This window comes from Marmota marmota, unplaced genomic scaffold (genome assembly GCF_001458135.2).
Source record: "Marmota marmota marmota unplaced genomic scaffold, marMar, whole genome shotgun sequence".
Lineage (NCBI taxonomy): Eukaryota > Metazoa > Chordata > Mammalia > Rodentia > Sciuridae > Marmota > Marmota marmota.
The window spans coordinates 29,137,845-29,155,252 of record NW_026000026.1 but is presented as its reverse complement, the minus strand read 5'-3'; the positions used below and the strand labels follow the sequence as shown (position 1 = coordinate 29,155,252).

Below are 17,408 nucleotides of genomic sequence, written 5' to 3'. Positions count from 1 at the left end.
GTTTTTCCCCCCCATTAATGTGGCATTTAGCTACCAGGTACTGGGTTTTTAGCTGTTACTTTTAAATAAATTCTTAAATAGTATTTTTCACATAAATATTCAGTAATATTACTCACAAAACATAAACAGATATAGATATAACCCATATAAACTAAAGTTATTTGGAATCCTCAAAGGTAAAGAGTATGAAGAGGTTCACAGACTAAAAAAGTCTAAGAAATATGCCATAACAGTCTACCATGAAGAGAAGGAAAAAAAGGAAGCAAAAGCTGGAGGGATACATGAGGTCCAGAGAATAGGCATTTATGTAAGAATGGTTAGTCTGATTTTTTTCATCACAATAACAAAATAGGTATTTAGGAAAAAACACAATATTATAATATCATAAGGCACTAAGCAAACAGTTAAAAAATATTCTAGCAGTTTTTAACCATTGCCATTGAAAATATATAAATTTCTGTTGTGTACAATTCATTTCTGTTAAATGTACTTGAAGCTTTTTTTAAATTAACAAGGAAAATTAAGGTGCTAGAATATATACATCAGTTGTAGAGAGCTTCCTTAGCCTACACAAGGTCTTGCATTCGATCTCCAGCATTGCCAAGAAAAAAATTTTTAAAAAATTTTTAAAAATCAAAAATCACTTGTCAAATGAAAAGTTATCAAGTAAGAAATATTTTAAGTACTTTATGGTACAAATTACTAATTTCATTTGTAGGAAAAGTAATGTCATATTGAGCTCTATCCTAAAAATAAACTTAAAAATACAGTCAGCCATTACTACTTACTGTCCTTCAATGAGCCACGTGCACTTAGTTTTATATTTATAATTTCCAGGTCCATCTGTTACAAACCCCGAAGATCCAGTCAGTCTGTAATTCAAATTAAAAACAAAAAGTCTGTCAGAATTTCATACATTAATAATTTATTAGTTCTCAAAATATTACAAATTAAGTAGATTGGGCACACCAATGCATGTTATAGTAGAAAATGACTAGACAGTTATATTCAGATTGAACAAATTTTGCCACACACTTTTAAAAAAGGATACATAAACATTAAAATCAAAGAGATGAACAACAATGAAAAAAAACTGCTTAAATCTTTTTGAGACATGGAAGTCCTACTTTGTACCATTAAAAAGGGCCACCAGAACTTATTTATAAATATGAAAAATACTACATAGTTACAGTTAGAAGTAAAACAGTAACACTTAAGACAGCATAATTGTAAGGGCAAGACACAAACCCCAAGACACAATGAACCCAGCCACCTACCCATCAAGGCCATTTAGCTGCTGCTTCTGAAGTGGCCATCTACCATTCTTCCATAAGCAGAGTACCCCCTGTCTTCCCATACTTGTGCCATGCCTTAGTTTTTTTTAATAGTTTTAGATCTTGCCAATATGATAGGCAGACCCTGTTATCTAATTCTTTTGACTGCTATTAATCCTAATGTCTGAATATCTTCTCATGTTTTGGCTATCTGCATTTCCTCCTTTGTGAACTAAGATTTCATATTCTTTGCTTACTTTGCTACTAAGCTGTTTTTTTTTTTTCAAATTAATGTTTAGGAGCTCCTTTTATGTATTATGTCACATATACAATATTTTCTATAAAAATATTTTCCTACTTCACTTTTTCTTTTATGCTTTGTATTCTAGAGTCTCTAGCCTCACAGAAATTTTTAATATATAAGAAGGATGCTATTTCTTTTCTCAAAGCTATTTCCAGATCATTTTCCCTCCCTCTTCTATCAACAATGTCAGCCTCTCTGAAACAGCCAATCTCTTCTGGATCTGCCTCCCTTATTTTCTGGGTCAGCTACTGACATCTCAGTCACTCTTCCTCAGACACTGAAAATATTAACAAACCATTCATTGTCTTCCATTCATCTGCATCAAAATCCAAGATTCTTTCCAAAATCCAGCCTATTTCATTTTTTTTCATTTTTTTATTAGAGCATTATAGTTATATATAATACTTGAGTTCATTTTGACAAAATCATACATTCATGAAATTTGATTTCAATTCCCAATCCTCCACCCCGAAAATTTTAAGATGATTTTTCTTGGCCTTCCCCTTTCAAATCTCTCTAACCTTACACTAATCATTTGGCTATTCACTAAAAAAAGGGAATTTCAAGTTAAAAACTGGCAAAATTTAAAAGGGAAAAAAAAAACACCTATAGTTCATGAGGGGATGTGAATAGCATATTCTCAAACATTGCTGGCTAAATTGTGAATTGTTACAGCCTTGTGGAAAAATCACTGACAACGTGGTTAACAATGAAAATTAGTTTAAGTTGCAGAGGACACAACATCTTTATTTATTTATTTTTACGTGGTGCTGAGGATAGAACCCAGTGCCTCATATGTGCGAGGCAAGCACTCTACCACTGAGCCACAATTAGTATTTCTTTTTGGCCCAGTAATTAAGGCATTTCAACAATATGAGGCCAGGAATATCAATAATAAATAAACTCCTTGCCACTACCAGTTTTTCAGATCAAAAATACACTCAGGATAATGCTACAGTAGAAACAACAGGGAAACAGGGAAACCTTCCAGGAGGCAGGTTTCAAAGGAATCAACATAATTATTTTTTTCTAATTTATTTGTATTTTTACACAATAATGTGCCCTATGAAATTTTTCAACTGTTAAGATTTTCCTTCTAATCAAGTACCTTGAACACTGACAAACTTTAAGCAAAGTTCTTTGGACATTAACAAAAAGAGAGGGAAAGAAAGGAAGGAAGGAAGGAAAGGAAGGAAGGGAAATCTGCCGGGTGGCACATGCCTGAAATCCTAGCAACTTGGGAGGCTGAGGCAGGAGGGCAGAAAGTTCAAGACCAGTCTCAGCAACTTAGGGAAATCCTGACTCAAAATAAAAAAATAAAAGGGGCTGGGGATGTGGCTCAGTTGTTATGCACCCTTGGATTCAATCCCTAGTACCAAAAAAAAAAAAAAAAAGCTATTGCAGGAATCTATAACACTATTTCCACTATTCCTTTATATAAACATAGTTAATTAAAAACACTATTCTCTTATAATATACTCTTATTATTTTATCTACTAGATATAATTCTGTAAAACTATTTTTTCTTTAGTGGTCCTAGGGATTAAACCCAGAGCCTCCCCCATACTAGACCAATGTTCCACCACTGGTTTAAATCCCCAACCCTTTGTACATTTTATTTTGAGAGAGCATCTTGCTAAATTGCCAAGGCTTACTTCAAACTTGTGATCCTCCTGGCTCAGCCTATACTTAGTAGTTGAGATTATGGGCCTGTGCCACCAACCATGAGTCCTGAAAACATATACGACTACTCTCACATTTCTCACATTATTTTTGCTTAATGGATTTCTTTATTTGGCCATCTAAGCTTATAACTATTAGACTCTCAAAAGATGTCCCTTTTATCATGGTTAATACCTGCTTAGTTTGATGCTTAAATACCAACTTATCTAACATTATTAATGATTACATAATTTTGTTGTTATTTGTCTGTGCCTTCAATCTTTATCCAACTTTTTTATTTTTATTTTTTCCAGTACCATGGGTATTTTATCACTGAGTCTCATGTTCCACCCCCAACCAACTTTCTTTTTTTTCCAAACAGGGTCTTACTATGTTGCCAAGGCAATCCTCAACCTTGTGCTCTTCCTGCCTCACTCAGCCACCTGGGTAGATGGGATTACAGGTTATATGCCACCATGCCCAACAGATCTTTACCCAACTCTTTCACATTTATTAACAAGTTTTCAAGTTTGTTTGTTCTAAATATGACCTGGTTAGGTTTTGTTTCTTATCCTGGTCTAACAGTGTTTTACTGGCATGTTATCTATTCATATTTAATATAATGGCCACTGTACTGATTTGATTACTTCAATCAAATATTTTAATAAACCTTAAATGAGGAGTAATTCACATATAACAAAATGTGACCACTTAAAGTGTACAATTTGATAAGTTTTGATAAGTGTATACATACGTAACCTTCCTCATATGATACAAAGCAGTTCCATTAACCCCCAAGTTCCCTCATACCCCACTGAAGGTAATCCTTCCCAACTGCTGTCTCAAGCACTGACCACATTTCTGTGACAACAGATTAGTTTTACAGAACTTGATTTAACAGAATCATAGAGGCATTTTTGTGTCTCACTACTTTTGATCAGCATGTCTGAATACTGTATGCATCAATAGTTTGTTCTTTCATATTGCTGGGTAGTTAGTACTCTACTGTATGAATATGCCACAAATTCTTTATCCATTCTCTTAATGAACAATGACCACTCAGATTATGTAGTTTTAGGCTGTCATAAATAAAGCTACTATGAAATATACAAGTATTTGTGTGGACATGTGTGTTTATTTCTCTTGGACAAATATAAAAAATGAAATTTCTGGGTCAAAGTATATTATGTACTTAAATTTATAAGAATTGCCAAACTGGCTAGGGTTGTGGCTCAGTGGTACAGCACTTGTCTGATATGTGTAAGGCACTGGGTTCCATTATCAGCACTATATATAAACAAAAATAAAGGTCCATTGAGAACTAAAAAAAAAAAATTGCCAAACTATTTCCTAGTAGTGATGCCATCTTATACTCCCACCATCAAAGTATGAGAGCTCAATTTACTCCATGTTGATGCCCACACTTGTTATAATTAGACTTTTCATTGTCCATTCCAGTAGGTGTTGTGGTACCTCATGGTTTAAATTTGTATTTCTCTGGTAATTAGAGATTTTTAGTATCTTTCAGATGTTTATGGTTCATTTCCACATATTATCTTATGACATTTGTTCTTATCTTTGCCAATTTTTGGCTTTTCTTTTTAGTGATACATAATAGTAAAATCTTTATATGACAGTAAAATCTATCACACACACACATAAGCATGGACTATATCTTATATGGTGTTTTGTCTTCTATTTCTGAGTTATAAGTTCTTCATATATTCTAGATGCTAGTCCTTTACCAGACATATATTTTGCAAATATTTTGTGAATCTACATCTCACCTTTTTGTTTCCTAAAAGGTGGAAAAGATTTTAATTTTGACTAAGTCCAATTTTTCCATTTTATGGTTAGTGCTTTCTGAATCTTAAAACAAATCTTTGCCTATACCAAGGGAGGAAAGATTCTTGTCTCCCATTTTCTGTACTAGTTTTAGCTTTTACACTTAAATCTTTAGTTCAATTTGGGTTAACTTTTGTGGATGGTATGAAACAGAGTTCAAGATTCACTTCTTTTTTATATGAACATATAGGTGTTTCAGTATCATTTGCTGAAAAGGCTATTCTTTCCTCATTCAGTACCTACTTTGTTAAAAAAAAACAATTAGCTATGAATATGTGGGTCTATTTCTGGACTTTCTCTTCTATATGAGACTCATCACAATATTTGATTACTCTCATTTTATAGTCTTGAAACAAAGTAATATAATTCCTCCAAATCTGTTCTTTTCAAGGTTATTTAGATTTTAATTGGCTAATCTAGGCCCTTCGCAATCCAATATATTTTTTGTCCAAATCTACAAACAAAAAAGTTTGCAAGGATTTTGATAAGTATTGTATTTAATCCATAGATTAAATTTGGGGAGAATAAATATCCTTACATTCCATAAGTATGTATATCCCTCCATTTACATAAAACTTCTTTCAATATTTCTAACCAATGTTTTTTCACTTTTTAGAGTACAAGCTTGGTATATCTTTTATCCTCATTTTATACCTTTAAAAATTTGCTTTGATTTTATTTTCCAACTGTTTCTTGCTAATAATAGAAATATAATTGATTATAGAATATCTTAGTATCTAACAACCTTAATACATTCACTTAATAGTTTAATACAGTCATTATAATTATCTTTCTACTTTATCATGTCATCTAAATATTTGTCACAAGGTGAATTTCTGCTCTGCCATATATCCCCCACCATGATATGTTGCCTCGCTGTAGGCACAAAAGACATAGGATCAACTGATCATGGACTGAAATCTCAACTGTGAGCCAACATAACCCTTTTGTCTTTATAAGTTGATTACCTCAGGCATGTACTATAGTAATGGGAAGCTGACTAACTTACTGAGCAATGTGTGTAGCCACCTCAATTTACAGATGAGGTAACTGAGGACAGGAGAGCTTCAATATCTTGCTGAGGTCCCACAGCTGTGGTGCCTGGTGATCACAGGGTGTGTGCTAGCTTCAAAGCATGTGGGATTTTGTACACCACCTCTCATGAGGTAAGGAGTCAGAGGTGGATAGAGTTGTACTCCATATTTTCCCCCAGTCTGGCTGCTTTTTGTTTATTCTTCCTGACTTATTGCATTTGTTATGTCCTCTATTCAATGTTGAATAGAAAACATGAGAATGGGCATTCTTGCCTGTTTTCAGTGTTACAAAGAAAGAATTTAAAATTCCACCAGTTAGTTGTAGGGTTTTTAAAGATGCTTGGATATGTGCATGTCCCAGGGCCTTGTACTGTGTGCTCTACCAGTGAGCTACATCCCCAGCCCTGTAGGTGCTTTTCTTTTTTTAACAACTGAGCCATATCCCAAGTCCTTTTTATTTTTCATTTTGAGACAGGGCCTTACTAAATTTCTTAGGACCTTGGTAAATTGCTAAGGCTAGCTTTGAACTTGGAATCCTCCTGTCTCAGCCTTCCAAATCTCTGAGATTACAGGCTAGCACCACCACACCCAGCCTTATAGGTACTTTTTAATTAGTCTGTAGGCATTCCCTTTTATTCCTTGTTTACTCAGCATTTTTATCATGAATGACTGATTCATTCCATGAAATGCTTCTTCTGCTTCATTTAAATAATCCCATGACTTTTCTCCTTTATTCTGTTAATGTGGCTAATTATATTGATTAACAGTGGATGACTGATTTTTCAGTGTTATACCAGTTTTGCACTGGAAAAAACTCACTTGAGCCCAATGAATTATTGTTAAAAATTTTTGAATTTGTGTCCAGGACAGACATTAATTTGTAGTCTTCATTTTTGTTTTTGTTGTTATTGGGATTTTTTGTTTGTTTGTTTGTTTGTGCTGGGAATTGAACCCAGGGCCTTGTGCATGCGAAGCAAGCACTCTCTGGACTGAGCTATATACAGTCCTGTAGTTTTCTTTTCTCACAAAGTCTTTCTTATTTTGCTTTCATATTAGGCTGATGCTGGCCTCATGAAATAAAATTCGGAAATATTTGTCTTCATTCATTTACTGAAAAAAAAATTGTGTAATATTTCTTCCCCCCATGTCTGACATAATTTACTAATGATGCCATCCAGGCCTGGAATTTTCTTTGTAGAAATATTTTCAATAATGAATAGAATGTACTTGCTTTAGGGCTATTCAAGTTTTCTATTTCTTTTCATGTATTTTTTTTCTTCTTCTTCTTCTTAGTACTGGGGATTGGACACAGCAGGGCTTTACCATCTAGCTACATCCCCAATTCTATGTATGTATGTATGAATATATGTACTTTATTTTATTTTGAGAGGGTCTCCCTAAGTCGTTGAGGCTGACCTCAAACTTGCAATCCTCCTGCCTAAACTTTGGGAGTCACTGGGATTACAGGCATTTGCCACCACAACTGTCTTCTTATGTCATTTTCTAAAATATTTTTTTAGTTGTAGATGAACACAATGCCTTTATTTTTATTTATTTTTATGTAGTGCTGAGGATCGAACCCAGTGTCTCACATATGCTAGGCAGACACTCTACCACTGAGCTACAACCCCAGCCCTAAATTATCAAATTGATTGACATAAAGCATGTTCTCTATATGTCAATTAGATCTAGTGTTTTCAAATCTTTTTCTTTTATGAATTAGTGAAAAAAAATGTGAAGATTATTTGTCATCATCAGCTGATATTACAAAGTAGGAGGAGTCAGGGCACACACTTGTAATTCCAGCAACTCAAGAGGCTGAGGCAAGAGGATTGAAAGTTCAAAGCCAGCCTTGGCACCTTATCGAAACCCTGGCTCAAAATAAAAAATAAAAGGGGTGGGGGTGTGGCTTAGAGGTTAAATGTCCCTAGGTTCAATTCCCAGTACTAAAAAATAAATAGATTAATTAATTATTTAAAAAAATTTTAAAGGTACATCAATTTGCTTTTATCATTTTTTCGTCTTCCATACACACTTTGTGTGTGTGTGTGTGTGTGTGTGTGTGTGAGAGAGAGAGAGAGAGAGAGAGAGAGAGAGAGAGAGAGATTTTCCCTTGAACCATTTGAGGGGGAGTTTTATATTTATTCACAGATCTTGACCCTAAATACTTTAGTATATATTTTCAAAGAATAGAGATATTTTTAAGAGATTGAAATCTTATCTTTTCTAAATGACTGGGTCTCACTATATTGTCCAGGCTAACCCAGAATTCCCAGGCTCAAGTAATCCTATTTCAGTCTCCCAAACAGCTGGTGGCTACGTATACACTTCACTGTGCCTGGCAAAGACTTTATTTATTTATTTATTTATTTGGAACTGGGATTAAACTCAGGGACACTCAACTACTGAGCCACATCCCCAGCGCTATTTTGTATTTTATTTAGAGACAGGGTCTCACTGAGTTGCATAGCACCTGGCTGTTGCTGAGGCTGGCTTTGAACTCGTGATCCTCCTGCCTCAGCCTGCCAAACCACTGGGATTACAGGAGTGCAGCATCACACCAAAGACTTAATTCTTAAACCACAGTTTTCATCTTCAATAAATTAACACTATATAATACTTTAATCTACTACTTGCACTCCATTTTGTTAAGTAATCCAAAATGTACTTTATATAATTTTCCCCCTCCAGCAGAGGAACTAGTCTGTGACTCAGTATTGCATCTAACTATCATGTCTTTTTAACCTGCTTTAATCAAAAAGATAGATAAGCAAATCTTTTCTGTAAAGAACCAGATGATATACATTTTCAGCTTTGTCTATTATAGATCTCTGTCACAACTACTCATCTTATCCTGCTGTTGTGGCAAGAAGCAGTCAATGACAATAAGTGAATGAAAGAGTGTGGCCATACCCCAATAAAATTTTATTTATATAAGTAAGCAGCAGGTTTCATCTGTACTAATGACTGTAGTCTGCTCTGCTCTAGAATTTTTCTACTGCTTTTTTTAGTTGAATTTGAAATGACTTTCCTATAAACAGCATTTATTTGGGTCACATTTTCATCCATTCTGCCAGTCAATGCCTTTTATATTAGTGTCTTTAGACCACTTATATTTGTAATCATTGATAATGCTAAAGCTTAAGTTCTCCCGTTTCTCTCTTTTTGCCTTCCTATGGATCATATGATCATTTTTTAAGGGTTCTTCAAAGAGACAGAACCAAGAGGATATAGAGTAGATTTTTAGGGGAATTGGTTTTTATAATTATGGAGGGTGAGAAGTCCCATAATAGACCATCTGCAAGCTGGAAAACCAGGGAAGCCAGTGGCATAGCTGAGTCCAACTCTAAAGGATTGAGAAGGAGTGGAGTTGATAGTGTAGCTCTCAATCCAAGGCCAAAGATCTGAGAATCAAGAGAGGAACTGGTACAAATCCCAGAGTCTGAAAGGCAGGGAAATGTAGAGTTTAGATGCCCAAGAGCAATAGAAGATGGGTTTCCCAGCTCCAAATAAGAAATTAAATTCACCTTTCACTGGCTGAGGCTGGAATTTCCTTGTTCTGTCCCGCAACCTGACATAGCCAGAAACAACGCTTTAACATGTGCTAGGATGAAACCCTAGCACATGCTAGCACCTTACCATTGAGCTGTATCCCCAGGCCTTCTGGGTATCTCTTAACCCAATCAAATTGACAACTAAAACTAACCATCAGAAATTCCATCTTGATTTATTTATATTGTTGTTGAGTTTATCTGTTTATATAGTTTTTAAGTGATTACTACAAAATAAATATGTGACTTACTCACTAAAAACATTTGAGTGAAGTGTAGAAACTTCACTTCATTTAGGTCCTTTATCTTCATATTAATATCATCATTTTTATTATCAGTTGGTCTTATATATTTGATTCATTCATCAAATATGACTGCTAAAACTCAGAAGGGAAAAAGAGAACCAATTATTATACTCATATTTCTGCTCTCTCCAATCTTCCTAATATTTAATGCTCCCATACTCCTTCCTTTACCATCTCTTTGTGTTTAAAGAACTTCTTTTAGATAATCTTTAAGGTAAGTCTACTAGCAACAAATTCTTTTAGTTTTCCATCATCTAAGAATGTTTTCTATTTCCCTTCAACTCCTGAGGGACAGTTTCAACAGAAACAAATTTGAGACTGACAATTCTTTTATTTGGCACTTGAAAAATAATGTGCCACTTCCTTCTGGCCCCCGTGGTTTCAGAGGAGAAATCTACTGTCATTTGAATCGGTGTTCCTTACAAGTAATACATCTTGCTGCTTTCAAGACTTTTTCTTTTACCTTTAGATTTCAAGAGTTTAGTTATGATGCATACTTAGCATACATTTCCTTGGGTTTAACCTGGTCAAGTCTGTATGGCTTCTTGGGTCTTTAGATTGGTTTCCTTTGCCAAATAGGGTAAGTTTCAGTCTTTTTTTTTTTTTTTTTTTTTCAAATACACTTTGAGTCCCACTCTCATTCTCTCTCCCCTGTAAAATTATATGAATGTTAGCTCCTTTTTTTGTGTGTGATGGTACAAGAAATTAAACCCAGACCTTCACACATGCTAGACAAGCTATATCCCCATCCTTCATTTGTTTGGTTTGTGTTGGTACTGGGGACTCTTCCTATTTTGAGACAGGGCCTCACTAAGTTGACCAGACTGGTCTCGAACTTGCCATCATCCTGCCTCAATCTCCTGAGCAGCTGGGCTTACAGGTATGCATGACTACAAACAGGGTATTAACTCCTTTATTACTGCCTGACTGGTCATTTTTTTCTAGTCTGCTTTCCTATTGTTCAGATGAAGTAAATTCTACTGTTGTCCTCAAGCTTACTGATTCTATCTTCTGTCATTTTGCTATTGATAAATAGCCATTTTGCTATTGAGCCAATCCAAGGGTGTTTTCTTTCCCATTACTATTTTTCAGTTCTAAAATTTCTATTTGGTTCTTCTTAATTTCATCCTAATTTGGTTCTAATTAATTTCTTTTGGTTCTTTACTGAGGTTTTTGCATTTTAAAGATTTGTTTAAAAATAATTTTTAATTAATTTTAAAGCATTTTATGATGGCTGCTTTAAAATCCTTGTCAGGGGGCTGGGGATGTAGTTTAGTGAAAGAGCAATTGCCTAGCATGCATAAGGTCATGGGTTCAATCCCCAACAAAAAACATATATAGGCACATACACAAATTCTGTCAGAAAATTCCAACATCTGACTTATCTTGTGTTGGTTGGTTATCTGTTATCTTATTCAAATTATAGTTGGTATCATAGTTCTCTGTTGTTGGTATCATAAGTGATTTTCTATCATATTTTGAAAATTTTGCCTATTATTGGGAGTCTCTTACATAGGTTTTTATTAAATCTTTTATTTTATTATTAAATCATCCTTCTTAGTTTTGTATGTGGGTCTTGGTCTTCTTGTCTGAGCTACTCTTTCAATGGTATATTAGTTTTCATAGCCTTTGCAATGTTATTTGACCTGCTTTGTTTATCTGGTAACATTTAATTCCTATTGGTCCCTGCTGGAGCTGCCATAGGAAGCAAAGGAGTTTCCCCAAACTAGGCCATCAGTATCTCTTAATGAAGGAGAAGTGTATTGGTGCTAGATTACTCCACCCCTACTAGTTTCTCCAGCAAGGCAAGCCTTGAGCCCAGAGAGACAAAGAAGCTTCCCAGAACTGGCCACTTGCTATAGATAGGTCCTCTTGTTAGCTGCACCCACTAGCCCATGTCTCTGAGTAGGGAAGAGGAAGATGGGGGCCTCATGGCCAAAGAGACTTCTTGGATCAGGCCTTTTTTTTTTTTTTTGTGGCCAGGTGCTTTTTGCAGATAATGCCCACCCTAGTGTCAAGAGGCTAGAAAGGGAAGTCTGAAGTTCATATGAACAAAGAGATTTCTTAGACTAAATTGCTTACTCTAGATGGGTTTGTTTTGCCAGCTCTGCCAACCTGCAGAGCTGGTATTTCTCTATGGAAGTGAAGAAGGACAGTGCTTTTTTCTCACCACTTATACAGATAGGGTTAGAGTTCCCAGCTGATGCCCTTGTCAATGTCTTCAGACTTGCTTAATGCTTTCAGAGGGACTCCCATTTGATTTGAGGGAGGAATAAGCCCACCTGGACCGTGTTTTGTAGCTTGATCAGTGGGTCAGGAAATACCAAGTGTAGGTGACCTTCTTTTGTGTGCGGGCAGGAACAGGGGAAATTCAAGATGTTCTGTGACTCTGATGTTCTTCTAGTACCGTGGTCCCAAACCAGCTCACCTTCTTACAGGTTGTCCTTCAGGAGTGTTCCTTTGGTTATCTTCTGTACCAATTCTAAGATTTACAGCAATACTTAGCAGGGAAAAATGGGTCTACACCATCTCACTTGTACTAAAATTCTCTGTATGAGGTTGTTTCAATTATCTGTTTTCTCTCTTGATTTTTAGTCAATTATTTTGTTTTTATGTATCTGATTATTTTTACTCAATGCCAGACTAAATTTTATAACTATATAACTATATAATATTCACACACTAATAACATGATATATAGTTAGAAGCTACATATTATCATAAAATACATTTAAAAAATCTATACAGATAACATGAATAAATACTTGATGTTGTCTTCCCCTACAGATTTACATTTGCTTCTAGCAAGCATAAAGCCAGGAGTAGAGTTCTTTAATCCAATCAGGGATTGGGGTGATTTGAGAGCTAGGCTTTAACCTCTGTGACAGCTGATCTATTTTGAGTTCACCTTTAAGCACAGAGTATAGCCCATTCTTCAGGTTTCCTAACTAAAATCATGAATAGTATCTTATGTATTTTGTGATAGTATGTAGCATTTAACTATCATGATATTAACATGTGAATATTATATCATACATTTTATATAGTTATTCGCTGGGAGCCATTAGCCAAGTAGGTATGACAATTTCCTTGCCAGCGTACCCCATGTTGCAGTGACATTGAATGTAGGTGACCTTGCTCAAGGACCAAAGCGGATTAGGGCGTTCCCGGTTTAGGTTCCAGGTTTAAGGTTTAAGATTATTCCTGCTGGGAATAGGGCGTATCTTGCTGCCTGAGTTCCCCTTGAGTTCTCACGGGATTCAGACAGTATATTTTGGAGATAGAAGCCCAGTGGAGGTGGATTTTGGGCAGAGAACGTGGATTTCCCCAGAACGTGATTGTAGACGGCTGGTGTGAGTTCGGGAATAAAGAGTTGCTGTTTGAATCTACAAGCTGTGTGGTGGCTCGTGATTGTGTGCCCAGCCAGACTGCGGCATTATTCAGAGTCCTTTTTTCTTTGTAGGGCCAAAACTTCCAATTTTATTTCCCCACCCCTGTATAACTATCAAAACCGCTTAGAATTTAAGCTCTACCACAATATTCTGCTCAATCTCTTGCTATATACATTTCAAATCAGCCAGTCAATTATCCAAGAGAAAACTAAAAACTAGCTTCACAGGCACTTGTGATCCCAGTATCTCAGAAGAATGAGGCAAAAAGATCACAAGTTCAAGTCCACCTGGGCAACACAGCAAGACCCTATCTTTAAAAAAAAAAAAAAAAAAGAATAGTTGGCTTCTCATCTCTGCCCTTAATTACTTCCTCTCCAAAACTTTGGTTTCTCTCAAGTCCTTTTTCTGCTTGGTCTCCAAAACCTTCAAACAGGTTTTTAAAAGTATTTTGCAGCTTTTCTAGTTCTTCCCGGTTGGAGTATTAGCTTAGAAAAAGCTCTTTCACCACAGAAACATAAGTGTCCCCCAAATCTGTTTTCTGATATGAAAAGATGTTCCAGGAGGCTGAGGCAGGAGGATCGCAAGTTCAAAGCCAGCCTCACAAAAATTAAGGCACTAAGCAACTCAGTGAGACCCTGTCTCTAAATAAAATACAAAATAGGGCTGGGGTATGACGCTCAGTGGTCAAGTGCCCCAGAGTTCAATCCCCTGGTACCCCACCTCCCAAAAAAAAGATGTTCCAGGATCATATTATAGAATTCCTGGCCCAAACCTGAAATAAACCATTTTCCCAAGTTACCCTAAAGTTCTTGTAGTACAAATTATGATTTAGAGAACACAGTCTAGCACTAGAAGTGTTGAGCGTACCTACGTGGGTTTCTAGGATTTTTCAATAGAGAAATCTAGGAAATAACAATTGTTTAAAAGAAAAATGCATCATGAATTCTCACTGATATCTCCAACTTAAATTTAGGATTCCAAGGTTCTTATCCAACTTCTTTCATCTCTTTTCTAAATCAAAATCCAGGACCAAATCCAATACACTTATCCACTTGCTTTACAGAACGCATCTTCTGAATAGCAATATCAATAATAATGTCAATTATATAATTACTAAAAACAGCTGAGTTTTTTGTCCTTGGGAATATATCCCACTCTAGAAATGTACATTACAATGTTTTAGAGACACTTGAAATATTTTGTGTGCTCAGCCTTAAACCTGATACACATTTAGGTTTACTTCATTATACATTGGATTTTTTTTTAGTTGTAGATGGACACAATATGTTTATTTACTTATTTTATGTAATGCTGAGGATTGAACCCAGTGCCTCACACATGCTAGACAAAGCACTCTACCACTGAGCTACAACTCCAGCCCAATGCATTGATTTTTGCTTCTTTTTTTCGTTGTATATGGACTCAATGCCTTTATTTGTTTTTATGTGGTGCTAGGATCGAACCCAGTGCCTCACACTTGCAAGGCAAGTACTCAACCACTGAGCTACAACTCCAGCCCTGCATTGAATTTTTTAATTAAGTTGTCTTTTTTTCTTTTTTTTTAATGTGGTGGTTGTGCTGGCAATCAAACCTGGGGCCTCATGCATGCTAAAAACAAAATACATTCAGAAATTTAGCTTACAATCCTGTTTCTTCTACCCTATTCCTTCATTCTTCTTAAAATAACCATTCTTAGTTTGGGGGTTATCATTCTGATGGGGTATGTATGTATGTACACAATGTTTATATGTTTGTAGAAACTTTTTCTTTAAAATGATGGTAAAAAATACCACTAATTTTTTAAAATATCTTTATTATTTATTGATGGACCTTTATTTATTTATTTGTTTTATATGTGGTGCTGAGAATTGAACCCAGTGCCTCACCCATGCTAGGCCAGTGCTCTATCCCTGAGCCACAGCCACAGCCCACCACTAATTTTTTTTATTTAACAATTTATTTTCAAGATGATCCTACAGCAGAATATTCCTTGTTCCTTTTTATAGATGCACAGTACTCCATTGCATGAGCACACCAAATATTCTTTAGCCAGCGCTCTAATGATATGATCCCAGACTAAACTGCTATCAAAATTTCTTTTATAACTTAAATTCACACAACTCAAAAGGCTTAAGTAGGAGGGTCACAAGTTCAAGGCCAACCTGACAACTTAGCAAGATCATGTCTCAGAATGAAAATATAAAAAGGTTTGGTGAGTATAGCTCATGGTAGACAGCCCCTGGGTTCAATCCCCAGTACCATACTAACATATTTATCATATAAATATATATTCATATATATTTATATGAATATAAATATTGTGCCCAGCAGTCTGGCTGGGCACAATCAGGAGCCACTTGTCAAAAGAAACTAACTTTATTTGTAGAACCACACACGCCAAACAAAACAGCCTCTCAGGAAAAACCCTCAGAGCCTCAACTGCCACCACGGGGTTTCCACAAGCCTCTCTCTCCCACACAAGCTTCTCTCCACCTCCCACAATCCTCCTGCTCTTGAGGACGATTGGCTGGGTCGCGTGGGCGGAGCCAAAAAAGTCCCCCAATGAGCAGCTCCGTGGTCTGAAAGGGCAGGGAAACAGCCCAATGAGCATCACCGCAGAGGAGCCAATCAGCTAGATGTTGCTGGGGCCGCTGTGAGCCAATCATCAGCCGGCAGCTGGAAGTTTGCTGGCAGCTGGAAGTTTGCTGGGGCCCCTTCGGCTGTGGCTCTCAACATCTCCCCCTCTCTGTTTAAACAACAAGCATGTGGCTTAGGGACCGTGCCTGCCTTAGGTTGTCCAATAGTACATATGGTCCTTAGGTTGGTACCATTGCAATTGGATCTTACCCGTCACTGACTACCGGTCCAGTATACAGCCACACCTGTGGAGAGGTCTTTGTACCAGCGGGGGGGTGAGGTTCTTTGCCTCACCTCTGTTGGCCCCCAAATTTTAGCTGGACGATCATGACAAGCAGAAGGGAGGAAGATACACCAAGCCAATTGACGGCTCCTTTTGGAAAAATTGTACCACCAATGACATCATCAGCAAAAATACCCCAACACTACCACAAGTCGCTGCACCAACAGATAGTTCACAATGCATACAGGTGAGCTCACAATGTGTCCAGGCAAGTTCTGCAAGCAGTTCAGTGATGGCTATTGTAGAAGCTGTAGATTGGTTTTATCTTTGACTTCACCAGCACTGGGATGAAGATAGGAATTCTGGCAATAATGGCTAAAGAAAAAATTATGTAACATTACAGAAGGCACTAAAAGAAAACAATTTTCTTAACACTTTTATATGTATATATAATTTAAATTCACATTAAAAAATCAAACCATCTCACTGTGATGGCCAGATCAACTATCTCGCTGGTATCTTGGCATTTTCTGCTTTAAGCAGAAAAATTACCTCACATCAACAACATGGGAGGTAAGCACCCTACCACTGAGCCACAATCCCAGCACCCCCCCCCCATATTTTTTATGTAACAGACTTAATACAAAGCTGTGATAATTAAAACTGTGACCAAAGTACTGGCATAAAGATAGAAAATTTAAGTCATTAAGTCCCCTTCTTTTCCCATTTCTTTTTTCTTTAATCATTATGTTATTACCCACCCTATCTTCCAAAACTTTATCTTACCCTATTAGACCTGTAAACTACTTTTACTTTTGTCCTTCTTCCATCCCCATCACTAATGCCAATGCCTTTATTCAAATTCTCCTCTTCCTGGCCTAGTACCCTTCAAAGGCCTTTAAAATTGGTGGCTCAACCCAGCTCTACAATCTGGCCAGTTCTCTACAGAACCAGCTGTCTTCCTCTTCAAATGCCAATCTGATCATGTCAAAAACCTGCCTGAAAATTTTTGCTAGCTTTAGCACAGCATAGCATGCAAAGTCCATCAAAATTCAAATCCGACTTGCCTCTCCTGCTCCATCTTTGGCCTCTGCTACCCAGTTAAGTAGACCACATTGCAGCAATAGTGAATGTAACTCTCCTTCCTCAACTAATCTAGAATAACTTCCCTTTTTCCCTTT

At 36.4% G+C, this 17,408-nt stretch overlaps 1 protein-coding gene across 1 annotated transcript in view; it reads right to left on the bottom strand.

The window, feature by feature from the left end:
• The window catches only part of Atrn (attractin), a gene marked incomplete at its 5' end in the record, with an annotated part of 149,165 nt that overhangs the window by 108,303 nt on the left and 23,454 nt on the right, over window positions 1-17,408 (bottom strand). The window contains one exon of the mRNA XM_015488038.1: window positions 789-872. Coding sequence (XP_015343524.1) covers window positions 789-872 — 84 coding nt within the window. The remainder of the gene's footprint in view (window positions 1-788; window positions 873-17,408) is intronic.